This window comes from Colletotrichum tamarilloi, assembly GCF_030869305.1.
Source record: "Colletotrichum tamarilloi strain Tom-12 chromosome Unknown Scaffold_2.1, whole genome shotgun sequence".
Lineage (NCBI taxonomy): Eukaryota > Fungi > Ascomycota > Sordariomycetes > Glomerellales > Glomerellaceae > Colletotrichum > Colletotrichum tamarilloi.
Genome location: NW_026849385.1, coordinates 447,322 through 462,326, shown reverse-complemented (window position 1 = coordinate 462,326; position 15,005 = coordinate 447,322). Strand labels below are relative to the sequence as shown.

Here is a 15,005-nt window from a genome sequence, read left to right as displayed (position 1 = left end):
CCTAGTGATGTGTGGGGGTATGAATGAATTTGCCAAGGAATGATCGTGTTGTTAGACACCTTCGGTACCTCTCGCCTGGAGAGGAGGGTGGTGTAGGTAGACCGCGTCGAGCAAGGGGCAAAAACCAAAACATTGTCTAGATGAAGTAGGCAGCGACGATGCCTGCAACGACGAGAGAGCCGACAGAGTTATGGACTGCCGCGGCGGTGGGAACGGAGGTCGGGTTGGTGATTGTACCCGATGGCGGGATCGGGGTCCGCGTGCCTGACGGGCTGCTGCCGGACGTGGCGGTAGTAGGACGACCGGAGCTACCGCCACCACCGTTGCCGCCGCCGCCACCACCACCACCGCGGCTCGTCGGAGCGGTACCGTTGCCAGAAGGAGCAGGTCCACCGCCAGTACCGCCGCCGCCTCCGGTCCCAGTAGGTCTAGACGGGCCAGCAGTACTCGTCATCGTACCGTTACCAGACGACCGAGGCGGCGGACCGATTGGGTACGTAGGTCTCGGGACATATCCCGTTCCGGTCCCCGTGCCGGAGGCGTATGGGGTGCAGACGCTGGGCGGGAGCTGAAAGGGGCTGGGGGAGGCGTAGACAACGCAGTTCTTCTCGCAAGCGGCGTCGCCCGAGTAGGGCTGGGACATCCAGCACAGGGAAGGGTTGACACCCAAGGGAAACTGGCCGGCGAGGTTGTTCGTGCAGCGGCCCGGTTGGCCGCGGCCGTTTGCGTCGCAGCGGATGATGATGTCTGTGCCGAAGGAGTCGCCCGCGCAGAAGGCGGAGTTCGGGCGGGAGCAGATGTATTGGCCTGTTGTTGCATTGCTGTGGCGGTGGTGTTAGTGAGAGGGAGGGCAAGGGAGAGGGAGGGGGTTTGGCTTACTATGTGACTTGGGCTGAGGCCAGCGCCGAAGCGGCGAGGACGAGGGTAGCTGATGTCTTCATGTTGATGCGCTTCTAGCTGAATCTTATCATAGACGTGAAGATGGCCGAGGTGTGAAGGGTGGAGGCGACGGAGGATAGACGAAGCCTTTGTGTACGTGCAGGTTTGAAGCTCACACAAAACGAGGGGATGTGATTTCTTTATGCTGAGGTGTGTGAGATATGAGATGCTGATAATGAGAGAAACGGAAGGGATGAGAGGTGGAATTATCCGCGATCCATATATAGATGGGCTACGTGGAAGCAACGCCACTAAGTGAAGGGGGGGAAACATATGCGAGAAGCCATCTTCAGGCACGGAAAAGGAAGAGAGTCAAGATGGCTGGGATCGGCTTCCGGAGCCTAAAAAGTTGGCGCATGCGAAAAGCCAAGTAACGTCAAGCTATCTCTCCATTGTAGAAAACGACGGCGGCGGATCCGCTGGGTTCGAAAGAGAAAAGCGAAGACGAGAGAAAAGCCGGCGGCGGCGCTGAGACAAACGTCAACTGAGGTGTGTGTGTGTGTGTGTGTGTGTGTGTGTGTGATGGCGAAGCTGAGCTGGGGGCTGGCTGGCTGACTGACTGACTGACTGGTAGCGGCGCGTTGGTGGTGCGTTTCTGGCGGGTCTGCCGATTGGCGAATCGGGTTGCCGTCGGCGTCTTTTCTTGGAAGGTTAAGTTCTTTCTAGTTCGTCTCCAAAAGGCAATGAGACTTGGTTGCCTCTGAATCCGAATCTGAATCTGCCCTCGCAGTCTGGGCGGGTTCCCGCGATACTGCGTCTACCTCTGCAACCAGAATCCCGGAACGACCGGGGTGAGTAAGTTTCTTGCAGCATGCAGAGAGGGAGCAAATGGAGAGGAATGGGATAGGCATGGGATGGCAGGTCAAAGGGAACTAACCCCCTCGTGCCAGCTCCCTGGAGTCCCTACTATCGGCCGCGTGTTGCTTGTAGAAGGAAGCAGAGGCATTTTCGATAGAGCAGAGTTGCATCACTGACATCACGAGCGAAGCTTCCAACCCCTCCCTGCAGCATATTCCTTCATGGGATGAACCTACGATCTGCATCTTGCTCACCATACTTCATATCTTCGATATGATACAAATTTAACAGAATTTAGATCAACAAGCCCTGGGATTTGGTTCTGCCTCAAGGTGAAATTCGAACGTCAAACAATTACCGTATTTTCTTCTCGCGAAGTTGACCATATGGACACAGCTCATATCAAGCCACCGGCAATCGCGTGCAGAGGTGCAAGCTTGACACGAGATTCTTCCAAAGTATGACCACTTCTTCAACGAAGACTGAGACAACTGACACGAATGCAAACCTGAAAGTGGCCGGGGAGGGAGGGGGTGCCGCTCGCGCACATTCCAACACCCGAGAACGGTTGCGAAGGGGGGTGTTGGTGGATCGAAAGACATACACGTGCAACCGTCAAGCCCACGCCATTATCGCCGCCAGCTCTTCTTCGTACTCTGATCGCGCGGAAAGGCCAAGAAAGAAAAAGAAAAAGAAAAAGGGGGGACAGGAGATTGTGTGCATGAGCGATTCTCACCCGTCATTCAGTTTGAACCTTTTGCGGACGAACGGCCGCTTGCCCAGCCATAGTTTGCTTCGTGCTACACTCGCTCAGTGCGCCGAAATCCATTTCCGATCTAAACCATCTGAGCAACCTGATTCGGTAAAGCTGAGAGCTTCTTCGTACGACAATCCAACCAAGGCCCAACCAATCCAGCAAGAAAAAAAGAAGAAGAGAACACCGCCTCGTGGCTTCAGCTCAACGAAATCCGACTCCGTAGCGGCCGTATCCGGAAGAGCTGACGGGCGAGATGGCTTATACGCGCCCTGAATATCGAGAATAGCCAGCGCTCGTCCATGACAAAACCTCGTCACCGATTCTTTCTAAACTCGTTTCGCAAGAACGGGAAACCTGACTAACAAAGTGCCCATTAGGAAAGGCATCCGTTACCTATGGAATTATTGGTTGCGCAACCTTCAAAGTATCCGCGAAGCAACGCAGTCTAGCAGCAGTTGGCGTACCAGCCCACTGGAATGCGCCCCCGGCCATCTTCATCGCTAGCAGCTCGCGCGTGCCGCCCTACGCACTATCCGCACAGCCCAGGTTAGCCCTACGACGAAAATAGAAACACTTAAAGTCCCTGTCGCCATTATGGAGGCCGCCCCGCTGCTCCCGAAAGGTGCGGGTCTGTGCTTCTTCTCCCAAGTCTTGACGCAGTAAACTTGTGCGGAAGCTCTGGATAAGGCAGACTGTGAACATTCCAGTACAGCAGCACGACGCGTCGCGTTCGGAACGCGGTGGCCTGAAATTCCAGCTGTGGGCTTGCTATCGAGGCGAGGGGTAAAGTAAGGACCGTGGAAATATTGGGTTTCATCAGCTGATGCGGCAAAGCTGTGTCAATCGATGAAAGCATGTGCCGTTTCTGCCGTCGAGAGTTAGGTAGGCCAAGTTCACTTGGATGCTCGTGACTCTTTCTTGAGCACGTATTGCTGCAATTTACTATCTATACCTTCGATGTGGACTTGGCTGTCTATTAGGATGGTCTGGAGCCATGCAGATGGGTTCAGATACTCTTCAGGTTGAGAAATCATTCATTCATTGACTACATCCAACGCACACCTATGAACCGCAACATCCACCAACTTTTGCAGTCATAACTCCAACCTCCGACGACGCCTGTACCTTCCAGAGAACCACATCCCACCATGATTGTTTCTCAATCCCCGCCTTTCCTTTGGGAGAGAGCTGTCTATTTTCTTCCTCGTCATCATGCTGCAATGCTTCTCCCTCAAAACTCCTCGTAGACCTCGGTCTGGTTAACCATGGCGCTGAGGGGGCCGCGCTTGACCATGATACTCATGATCTCGTAGAGCGCATCAGCGGCGGCCATGGTGGTATGCTCGGCGTTCGTATCGTAAGCAGGCTATTGCCCATGAATTAGTCTTCTGTTACATTGTCCCCAGTAGCAATAGCATTCACGAAGGAAACTTACAGCAACCTCCACGATATCAGCAGCAATCAGGTTGAGGTCCTCCAATCCACGAAGGATGGTGCGAAGCTCGCGAGTGGACCAGCCACCCGTCTCAGGGGTGCCGGTAGCGGGAGCGACTACGCGCCACGGTTAGCTAATATTCTTTGAACGTTTCACACATTTGATCACTTACAGGCAGGGTCAAGAGTGTCGATATCCAGAGAAAGGTAGACGGGGTTCTTTGTGCCGACGCGGTCAATAATCTTCTTAATGATGCCATCCGTGCCGATCTTGTCAATTTCGCGAGCCTCCACGATCTCGAATCCGCAGTATCCATCGTTCTCGTAGTCACTAGGGCCGCTGAGCGTCGTGCGGATACCAGCGTGGATGTTGGAGTCGTTGCGCAGCAGACCTTCCTGAGCGGCATGGTAGAAATAGGTACCGTGGTTGATGCTGGCAACTTCCGAAGGAGAACCGCCAAAGACCTTGGGGCGCCCTGCAAGATGTAAGTCTCCCTACTTGCGCCTTCGGGGATCAGTTGACTTACAGGTATCAAGATGACTATCAAAGTGAATGACAGACACGGGACCGTAGGCACGGTTGATAGAGCGCAGCAGGGGTAGGGTGATGGTGTGGTCACCACCCAGGGTGATGACACGAGGCAGGGTGCGCTCGTTCTTCGCAGGTCCCTTCTTCGCCGCATCTGTGGCAGGCTGGCGCGAGAGGATTTCAAAGTGCCCCTCTTCGATCTGGTGCAGAGCCCACGTATTGTCGTATCTTGCCTTGAGTTAGCAAGCGGATGAGCAAGGTACGTGGTGGCTTCTCACGATGTGACAGGAATGTCTCCGCAGTCCAGGACAGTAGCCCAACTGCTGAACGGGTTTGTGGCCAATGGCACATTGTAACCTCCGCTGTCCGGTGTAAGTATTCTTCCTCGCGCGGAACCAGCATCCCGGAGTAGACATAGACTTACTAGAGGTTCAGACGGCGCGAGCCCTGACGAATTCCTGACGGGCCAAAACGGGCACCGGGGCGGTATGAAGTACCAGTGTCAAAGGGGGCTCCTGCGTGGTGTAAGTGCCATTCACAGTCGACTGCTCTCCGCCCTCACTCACCGATGAATGCAATGTCATACTTGACGTTCTTTGCGCCGAGGCATGGCTGGTACGGCAGGCGACCAAACGTGGAAATGCCCGAGAATACAGAGTCGGCCTATAATGTGTAAGACAACGCTCGAGGGCCGGGTCAAAGGCGTTTCTAAATACCTGAGTACCGCCATCACCCGGGATCGTGTTGTACCATAGGGACTGATGAGGCCCGGACATGGACTTTTGGTGGTCATCGTGGTCTCCGTGACCATAAACGGCCGCCACAAGGCAGAGTGCGAGGATGCTTCGAGAGACCATGGTGCTGACAGTTGACGGTATGGTGATTTCAAGTTGCAGCTATTGCTCGGGACAGATTTAGGAGGTCATGAAGGGGAATGGCCTTGACTTTATGAATCTCGGCGAGCTGCAAGGTCCCGTTCCATGTCAGAAGCAGATTGGCCAAAGTTCGACAGCTCTTCTCCACGCATGAGGTTTTATGGTGGGCATCAGGTATGGCCCCAGGACCGGCTCGCAAGCTTATCGTCGACGTATTAGCCACACCACAGGAACTCCCTGAGACGCTTACTGGTCAATGGATAGCCATCAGACGCAGTGTCGGTCAAAACGATTAACGTGTTGGCGTTAGGTAAAGACCAGGGGCCGCGGCAGACCGTTGCTGGCAGTGCGGGGCAAGAGATAAAGCTCCCTCCGTCCTTCTCCAATGCCATGATGCTTGCAAGATCAGCGAAGATGCTTGGTTCGAGCTTCGATTGGCTTCGAGTTTTGGAGTACCCGGCCACCGCACTCCAGACGAAGAACCCTCAGATCAAGCGGTGCTGCATGTAGTGACAGGGTTCTGCCTACTACCCAGGCAACAAGACGCCGTCGGCGAAGCCATTGCCGTGGGGAGAACGGTCCAAGTGTCTGTTCCTAGGATGCTAGGTCCAAGGATGGACGGTCTGGATGCTGTGAGCAGGGCGGGGTCAAGTTGGAGTGTTGTCGGTATTATGATGCAAACTCTGAACGAGATAAGCCAGAATCGGTTCCCCAGATGCACCTTCTGCAGGGCCTTCGGCCAGGTCTTGAAGAACAAGTCTGTAGCGTCGATAGCACCAACCCGGTTCCGCGGGGAAGCGCCTGTTGAGCTGGAACGAGCAGAGTCACCTCAGCCAATGGGATGGCCCTGAACAACATTAGTTCATGAGCCGTTGGGAGCGAAGAAGACTTCTCCGATCTCCAAAAGAGTCCTGGTTCTTCAGAAATGCATTGGTGAAGAAGGTTCCTCAAGATGGGAGTCCTCGTCGATGACGTGGGGCAAAGCAGCAACTCCCACGCGGGGCTGATAAGATAAAGCTACGGCACGCTAACACATGCAACCTGTGCTAGGCGCTTACCCGAATAGGAAAACAAGCAGTAACGGCCACCTCGGTGCACTTGCAACCCGTCATGCACACTCTCGCCTCTGGAGAAATCGACAACGGCGATGATATGCGACATGTTGCAAGGCCGGGTCCGGAGAGCTGATAAGCAAGGTACGACACTTGCCCGGAAGTCGGCTTCACCGGCGGCCTGTCATGACTTCTTGAGATCGATAAGGACGATATGTTATTCCAAGCATGGGCATCGACCACCGCCCATGATCTCAGCTGTAGGTACTTAAAACCTGAGGGTTTCTTCTCCAAGCTGCGGTGAGCTGCACAGCTTACCTGCTCAACCGTCAACGGAGGATTGTCCCTTGCTCCGGCTCATCAGCACGTGCTGAGGTGCCGGTTCCGTCATGGCATCGCCGCTCATGGAACTTGGTCAGATTATCGACCCACACCGGGCCGACTCTCGCCTGACGAGGCCTGGCGTTCACGGCGGAGCCCGGGAGTGCTCCGCCCCAGCGCCATCCCGCGCCCGTTGAGCTTGCCCCGGCTGAAACAACCCGGATCCGGCACCTCTTCGACTGACAAAAATGCGCGGTACGGTCATATGTTTTACTGTTGCAGCGGAACATCGGCTGGACTCTGGAAACTTCAACCACGGAAGACGAAATACCCCGCGCGACAGCTTGTCAGAACAGCATTTGCCGAAGCCAGGATGATGACTGCGCAGTACCTACGGCACGGTCGCGATTTTCTTCTCTCTTTCTTCCTTCCTTTCTTTCTTTCTTCTCGCACCTCAGCGGGGCGAGCTGAACTATGGCTGCTGCTCTGTAATCATGGCAGCGCTGCCTATCGTATTTTTTTCTCCCAAGTCAATTTGCCGTCCCCGGCTCCCTGTGCATCCTTTGCAGTGGCTCTGTTTCCAAATCTGCACCTTGTCTCATGCAGCAAGCCGTGGCAGGTCGCTGATTCGCCTCGGGGTTTGTTGGAGGTCATGCAGGTCTGAGAGAAGGACGCCAAGTTGCACAGTTCTGATTTGTCTGGGGCAAGCACTGGGAAAAGTGGTTACGACTTCTTTGTTGCTGCATCTGCGTTGTTTTTGATTCATACGGGAGCCCAGATGGCGTCGTTCAACCGGGCACGGAAATAGCTTACCGCAAGATATGCAGCCTAAGAGATACGTGGGATGCCACGCCGGTCTTCTCTCAGCCAACCAGGAAGGATGCCTCATCAAAAAGTTTTGACACGCACAAGCTCTCAGAATCCATACCTATGGGCTGGAAAGTGCGAGCGACTCCCTATTGGGCGATGTGGCTTGCAGAACATGTGGCCGAATCGGTCGGAATACCTACTTAGGGCATGTTGGAGTTGGTGAGAGGGAAGACCCAAGGCGAAGACAGACGCACACGCACAAGAATACCTTCCGCACATACAACTGAGTACCTACTGAGGAGAGAAGAGGGGGGGGGGGGGTGGTTCCGTGGGAGACAGAGACAGAAACAGGTCGGCAAGGGGAGAAAAGCAGGCGAGTACACTTAGCTACCTACGCCAGAGAGGAAAAGTTGGCATGGCTTTGCAGAAGAAGGAAACCACGCGTGCAGCACGATGCAACCAATCGAGCAGGTTCTAACCTATGAACGGCCGTTGCGACCTTGGTGCAGGTTGACTTATTGGCGGGCGGACTGAGCCGGCCCCGTTTTTCCCGGCCGACTTGAGCCCGCGTAGTGCGCTACGGCGACAGCTGGGAACTTGGGATGGTGGAAGAGTTCCTCATTCGGCCCCCCTGGCGGAGCTACTGCTGCTGGGCCACACGCGTCTTACCTCTTGGTATCCTGGCAGAATTGTGCATCACGAGACGAACTCGATGCGACTGGACGACAAAAGGGGGGAGGGGGACGACGATATCAATAGTGCTCATACGGAGGAGAGAGTACGCAGTAGAGAACTGCAAGTGCAAGTATCTTGGACCATGGCTGGGGAGTGAAACAACTCTGTGCAAGAAGCTGTTTGCAATTTACTGGATACTTACCTTACCTTAACTTGAGGTCTCTTAGGTTTAGCTAGGAATACGTAAGTGCTGAGATAGGGCAGTTTGCCTGGCTGTTCGTTCCTTTCCCCGCCACCCGAATTTTCTCTCGCCAACTTTCTCTGCCTTCTTTTGGACTTGAGACTTGGAGCGCGACTGCTACCTGACAGGAGGAACCTACTAGGAATCTCCTTGACTCGGCAGGTTTGGAAAGGCCCCGAATCCACCGTCCACGCGGAACACTCACAGTTTGCGACGGGGCTGCCCAGTCTTTTTTCGCGCGCAGCCGTCAAGAAACGAACAGGTTGGACCCACGTACCATCGGACTGAGATGCGGCCCTGATGTACTTTTGCAAGCAGTTGTAGTAGAAACAGTACATTGACCTCACTTCACCTCGACCTCTCTTCCTTACCTTACCTCACCTTGGGTACCTAAATACATGCCTAAGGTAAGGTAGGTAAGGTACCTTACCTAGGTAGGGTTCCTAGCACCTCAATGATGTAAGTATCATGTACCCATTTACCGGCGCGCAACGCCCCGCCATTCTTTCTCGCACCTATCGCCAGCTTTCCTCCTCGCCCGCCTCTGCAACCCTCGGCCACCACCAATCTTCTCACATCCGGATACTTGCCGCTCCATCTCTGCTCTGCTCTGCGCTGCTCTGGTCTGCCCTTGTCTCTCTTCTCCCACCCCAGAGGCCAGAGGGCGCATTCTCTTCATTTGCGTCAGACCCTTTCCCGCCCTGCCAATCATCCTTCCCATCTGTCTTTTTCACAACCGTCGACTTGTCTCCGTCGTCTCAACCTCCTGAAGCCGTGTCCTGCACCAAAATAGCGCCAGCGTCCGTCCGCAGGTTGCAGGAAGCCTTGGATCGTCCTCTTTTCCCTCCTTTTCACGCTTCCACCAAGCCCGGCTGAAGCGCTGCGTCAATCTCACATATCGTCCCGTCCTCTCCCAGTCTAGGCCCCCTACTCCTCTCCCTACGTCGGTCTGTGCGACTTGCACCCGATCGGACCGCATCCCACGCCCGAGTATTCGTCCTCGCCTTATCCCCCTCCTTCTGTTTCTCTTCACAGCACAAAACACGGGCCGTACATCGTGACCACTGCGACCACGTACTCTTTACCTCAACCAAAGAGATTCCGTCTCATATCGCTGGGTTGAACCAACTTGAGGATTGTGCTCCGTCTCATCGCTTCTGTTGTCTCTCTCTCAAGACTGCCATCGGTCACTGCACGCCACTGGACTCTGACGCGATTCACCAACCAAGTCTTTTCGATTCAATGTCTCACGCCTACCCTTAAGACCTTGACGTCTCAACCACCACCGGGTTTTTCATCTTCACCTTACTTCACTCGGCACTCCGAATTGTACAAAGTCGTACCGTCGGCCACTTGCTGCCTCATCTCAATCACGAACACGCCCATGAACTTCACTCTGCTCAGCATGCAAAGAACTCTGGCCCTCTCCCATCCTCGCTAACCTGCGAAGGGTCATCGTGTGTGCATTGGAAGCGCGTCGCATGCCTTTGGAACGCATTTCAACAACCGCCCTCTGAAATGGCTGCTGCTACGAGCCTCAACTCCACCGCCATGTCGGTTCGATCCAAGAAACAAGTATCGACCTTGCCTGCAGACGGCTTGCAGGCGCAAAGAATGTTCAAAAAGCACAAAGTACTGCCACACCCTAGGAGACATGCAAGCGACTCTGCGCATTCCTATGAAGTGCGGTCGACGCCTAGGAAATATGACCTCGACGTGGATGCCGTAGCATCGCAAATGCGAGGACCGCAACAGCAAAGCCCCCAGACGCTGAGACACCAACCTAAGCGGATAGGCAGTGGCCCGGATTTGCCTCCGACACCGCCTTCCCACTCGCGAACCTCATCGAGCACTCACTCGATCCAGCATCCAAGCCCAGCGCCCGCCGAACCTCATGCGCCGGAATCGCAGACACCAACAACTCCAGCGCGCGCCCCAGCCACTCCTCCGAACCAAAAAAGTCCACCAACGCCAGATGTGACGCCTCCTCAATCTGCTACTCGCCCCAAGGTTGTTCGACCGATACCTATCGACCGCACAGTATCGAAAGCTACTACCGTTGAATCGCGAACTGAGTCTTTCCGAACTGCCAGAGAAGAGCCTTTTTCCTCTGAAGAGGACTTGCAATCGACTGTGAGGCCAAATATCCTCTCAGCACGAACATCCCAGAACACGGTTCGTCGCGTTTCCGAGCCTCAGGTGAGGACGTCGCCTCCAGTTGTTTTAGGCCTGGGGCTGGAGTCACCTACTGAGGACCTTCCGACCCCCAAGGCTAAGGCAGACTTTGGTACCTTTGACGGAGAATGGGCCTCGAACAACGAAGTTGAACAAGAGTGGGACGACAACCTGGGCAGAAATGTCACGGTAAGAAAGAGGCGTACTAAGCCCGAAACCCCGCCGCGGACTGGAAGACGGAGGGTTGAAATCATCGAAGACCGCGTTGTCACACCGACAAACGCTGCCAAGGCAGTGCGCGCTATGTCCCAACGAGACAGGGCAGCCTTCTATGCACCTAGCGAAATCGCTTGGCCTAATACCTCAACCCCAGGGAAAACAGCTGACGCGGACTCTCGCAGGCTGTCGGGAATGTCTGCGAAATCTGCAAAATCAAATAAGTCGGTTGCGTCCACTATTGTTGAGGCAATCTTAGTCGAAGCTCCCTCAATCCCCCAAAGGAGGCAGACGCTCAGGCATGTCCGGAAGCAATTTGGATTAAGGGACTCAGGCTCTGATCTGTCTCCCCTCAGCTCTGCCACAAACTCGGCTATTCAGTTGGAGGGAAGCCCGAGGCGACCTAGAGCGCTCACTCGTCCTAGCGAAAGCCGTCATGACAGCTATGCCTCGAACACCACCTTCAATTCGATTTCAAGTAGCAAAGCACGCAGAGAAGTCTGGAAGAGCGGTGGCATTCCAGTCATTGTTGTCCCCGATCGTCGATCATCTAGATCTAGTCGGGAGCCGTCTCTCAGATCAACCAGCAGTAGACGATCCAAAAGAAGTACCAGTGTCGGTTCAGCGACTCGCACAAATGGTCCGAAAAGTCACGACTTGCCTACACCAGTATTCGAACGTCCAGGGCGAAAATTGCGCTCAATGTCCGAGTCAGATGGATCCGACCAACGCACGATTGACTATCCGCCCATCATCCCGAAGCGTTCTTCTTCTTTATCCGCTCCGACCAGCCGTAATACTTCCCGCGCTGGCTCGCTCACCGCGGAAAGCTTGAAATCTCAGAACGCTTTGTTGAATCAAAAGCCTGGACATGAAACGAGGATACCCGCCTTGACCCTCCAAAGAGCGACATCCTCTGAGACTGATAACGGCCACCATCACCGAGACCATAAACTCAATGTGGACCGTCACGGTGACCCCTTCTTTGGTAAACGACTATCCACGCAAAATACGCCTTTCTCAGCAGCTTCGGTGGAAACAAGCGGTACTGCGCCCGAAGTGTCTGAGGCCAAGGCTGTGAGCTTGTACCCTCATCAAAACTCATCTGTGCTTGTCGTCAACCATTCCAACAAGCCGTCGGAGGACTCTGAGGATTCGCAGACCGAAAGAGAGTTGCCGCAAACGCTCCAGGGGCCGACGATTATCACCACAGGTCCAGACGGCGAGTGCCCAATCACACCCTCGCAACCTCAGCATTCCATGGACGACGTAGATTCACCGCTTCGCAATCCTCGCGCGGCCCCCCCAGTCCCTCCGATTAATCCTCCTGCGATTCAGTTCATCCCCGCGACGCCTTCGGGATTAACCCCCAATCATGAGAGACAACGCAACATGGGCAATTATTTCGAGGCGATGGAAGAGGAGCAACCTCAGCGGAGTAGATCTGTTATCAAAAGGGCATTGGTCCGACGACGCAACTCGGAGACGTACCCGCCCAAGAGTGGCAGACCTGGGCTCCTTACCAGAACCTTTTCTCTCACGAGAAGAGGATCAAGCTCTGGGGCTCGTGGTGACGACCACTCTGCTGTTGAAGAGCCATGCTCGTGCCCGGAATGCATGGCCCCGCCCCCCGAGGACGACCGATTGCATCCGCACTGGCGCCCTGCGTACTCGGATCAGGATGACGATGTGTGGGAGAGGGAGATGGAAGATGAGCCCATTAGCCAAGTCTATCGATACCCTCCCATTGACAATAGGCCAAGCCCGCGAAGACGTATTAGCGAGCGGGTGAAGAAGACGTTTGCAATCCTTCCTGCTCGCGGCGAGGATGACGTCTACTCTGGATCTCAAAACGAGCCTGACCGCCGAACCATTCGCCGGACAGACAGCGGGAATCTGCGGGTGATGAGACGCCGCGGCAGCCTCGACTCGCTCCGCGACCAATCCCCACCTACCTCGGGACCTTCCACGAGGCAGAACGACGATCGCGACGCAGACGGGCCCCCGAAACGAAGACGTCGTTTTTCGATCTCGGGCACTTTGGAAGGGTTGCAAAACCTGCCGCGACAGCTGAATGAGCGTAAGCGAGAGAAGAGAACCCAGGAGTTGAGGCAGAAGATCAGCGGGCCGCGCGAAGTAAGAGACGGCATGGGTGACGTCCTTCGACGGAACTCGTACCGTGGCCCCCCAAACGAACAAAACAGCTTACCGGTCGCACATTTTTGATGCGACTGCAACGTACAAAATTTCCCGAGTACTTCAGATGATGATCCTGTCTGGAGCACTTTTTTCAACGCGTAATATATCTGGGTATGAAGCACAAATGGAGGGTGCTGGAGGAAATGAATTGGGACCCATCACGACTGCTACGAACGAACGCTTTTTTTCTCCATTTTTACGACTACAGAAGCCTGTTAACGACACAAAGAATTGCTTTCTTCGCGGATTTCGGAGCTGATGACGGAGGGTTTGATGACAAGGTTTCCCCACTATTTGAGACTTTGACGACGATATTGATGACAATGATTTTGGGACGGGGAATCGGGGTTTTGATGAACGATTGAACGCGCGCGCTGCCTGCTACAGATAAAGAAGGACGTCTTATTATTGTATCATATAGAAAAAAAAAACTGTACGTCAAGATACCATTTAACTCAGCGTTTCGGAACGAAACTTGCTTGACCGCGTTTCTCGGTTTTGCAGGATGAGCTTTTGCTTCCATGTGTTTGATTGAATGTGATATAACCATGCCCGTGTCATGAAAAACCTAAGTTTTGGATACACCCTTTTGCCCTGAATATGACGCCTAAACACCAATCCCACTTGTACCAAGAAGACACACGCCCAGATAATGCAGTTTGCCGTGGACGAAGACAGCCGCAAAGCATTCTACCGCCTGTCCTGACCTGGAGGTCCACCACCGGGCGGGAAGGCACCAGGAGGTCCAGGTGGGAACGCGCCGCCGCCCGGCATACCGGGAAACTGGAAGTTGGGGGGCAGACCGCCCGGCGCGCCCGGGGGCGGGAAGGGGAGACCGGCTGGGAGACCGCCGGGCGGGGGGAACGGTAGGCCACCTGGGGGCATTGGTGAGCCGTTGGGGCCCGGGGGGAAGGGGGGCATGGGTGGCATTCCGCGGCCTGCTTGTCCTGGGGCTATTGGATGTTTTGTTAGTTTGTGAGGGAGCTATCAAGACGAGCTTCATGGTGGAACCTACGTGGAATCATGCCTTGAGGGAAGGGGGGTGCGCCGGCGGGCATGCCGGGGAAGGGAGGGGGGACACCTGGAGAGAGGGAATCAGGTTAGTACTCGGTGCAATGGACCCGTGGCTATAGCGGCGCTGGAAGGGGTGGAGAGGTATATACGAACCTCCTGGGAAGGGGAAGGGCGGCGGGAAGGCGGATCCGGGCTGGTTTTGTGGCAGCATTGGGTTGTTGTGCGCTTGGCCTTCTGCGGCGTAGGAGGAGGTGATGGAGTCGATGACGGACTGAGCCTTTTCGTGACCGATTTCTGGAGAAGAAAGGGGGCATGTTAGCTTTCATGTGTCGTGGTGGTCGCGCAAGTAATGGGAAGAGGAGGAGGAGGAGGAGGAGGAGGAGCCGTACGTTGGTAGTAGTCGACTACGTTGCGCAGGTGGTTTCGACCGCTGTTATGCGCCTTGCGCACGCTCATGGAGTCGTGCGTGAGGTACACATCGCAGTAATCGCCTAGAATCGGGGAGTTCAGGTCAGTTCGGCTGAGTGGCTTCGCGGTCGATCGGGTTTTGATTGAGACGTACAGAAGACTGTGATCTCATGTTAGCTTGGTGTTTGCAAAGATACTTGGAGGAGGGTCGGGACTTACACTTGGGCATCTTGGTGGTAGTCTCTCTTTGACGAGAAGAAGCTGTATTAGATTGGCGAGGTTCCGATCAGACGGCAGTTCAGTCGGCAAAAATCGTGTTCCTGAAGCTGTAATGCCGCTTTTGTCGCATCGCGATATCGAAGAGCGGCCGACGCGCCAAACGCCACACCCAAAAAGCTGCGAGGCTGTCGCTCTCACGTGAGTGCCAAGGCACAAGGCTGCCCCGCCCACCGAGCCCAATTGGCCAGAGTGCTTGACCTCTACCCGTCCGACAGGGGTCCTCTATGTGGGTCCAGGCCTTTTCGAACGCGACAGATTTCCAAAAATCCCCAAAGGTGGTTCC

The 15,005-nt window shown here is 55.0% G+C and overlaps 5 protein-coding genes across 5 annotated transcripts; 2 read left to right on the top strand and 3 right to left on the bottom strand.

Moving 5' to 3' along the window:
* Positions 1-136: 136 nt before the first annotated feature.
* Positions 137-941, bottom strand: CTAM01_00798 (uncharacterized protein; the record flags this gene model as incomplete). Its single annotated transcript, XM_060516845.1, has 2 exons — positions 137-821; positions 880-941. The coding sequence occupies 2 exons, from the start codon at positions 939-941 to the stop codon at positions 137-139; spliced, it is 747 nt and encodes a 248-aa protein (XP_060388307.1).
* Positions 942-3,725: 2,784 nt separating this feature from the next.
* On the bottom strand, positions 3,726-5,314 carry CTAM01_00797 (agmatinase 1; the record flags this gene model as incomplete). Its single annotated transcript, XM_060516844.1, has 8 exons — positions 3,726-3,860; positions 3,930-4,045; positions 4,102-4,404; positions 4,456-4,685; positions 4,736-4,819; positions 4,882-4,972; positions 5,024-5,120; positions 5,174-5,314. 8 exons carry the CDS (start codon positions 5,312-5,314, stop codon positions 3,726-3,728), a joined length of 1,197 nt encoding a protein of 398 aa, XP_060388306.1.
* Positions 5,315-5,724: 410 nt separating this feature from the next.
* CTAM01_00796 (uncharacterized protein) lies at positions 5,725-6,183 on the top strand (the record flags this gene model as incomplete). The annotated part of the gene is made up of 1 exon (XM_060516843.1): positions 5,725-6,183. A coding segment is annotated over one exon (459 nt), but the record flags the coding sequence as incomplete, so codon positions are not given.
* A 3,766-nt stretch (positions 6,184-9,949) lies between these two features.
* CTAM01_00795 (uncharacterized protein) lies at positions 9,950-13,048 on the top strand (the record flags this gene model as incomplete). The annotated part of the gene is made up of 1 exon (XM_060516842.1): positions 9,950-13,048. One exon carries the CDS (start codon positions 9,950-9,952, stop codon positions 13,046-13,048), a length of 3,099 nt encoding a protein of 1,032 aa, XP_060388304.1.
* A 663-nt stretch (positions 13,049-13,711) lies between these two features.
* Positions 13,712-14,672, bottom strand: CTAM01_00794 (glucose N-acetyltransferase 1; the record flags this gene model as incomplete). The annotated part of the gene is made up of 6 exons (XM_060516841.1): positions 13,712-13,974; positions 14,037-14,102; positions 14,189-14,329; positions 14,425-14,526; positions 14,598-14,603; positions 14,663-14,672. The coding sequence occupies 6 exons, from the start codon at positions 14,670-14,672 to the stop codon at positions 13,712-13,714; spliced, it is 588 nt and encodes a 195-aa protein (XP_060388303.1).
* Positions 14,673-15,005: the final 333 nt, after the last annotated feature.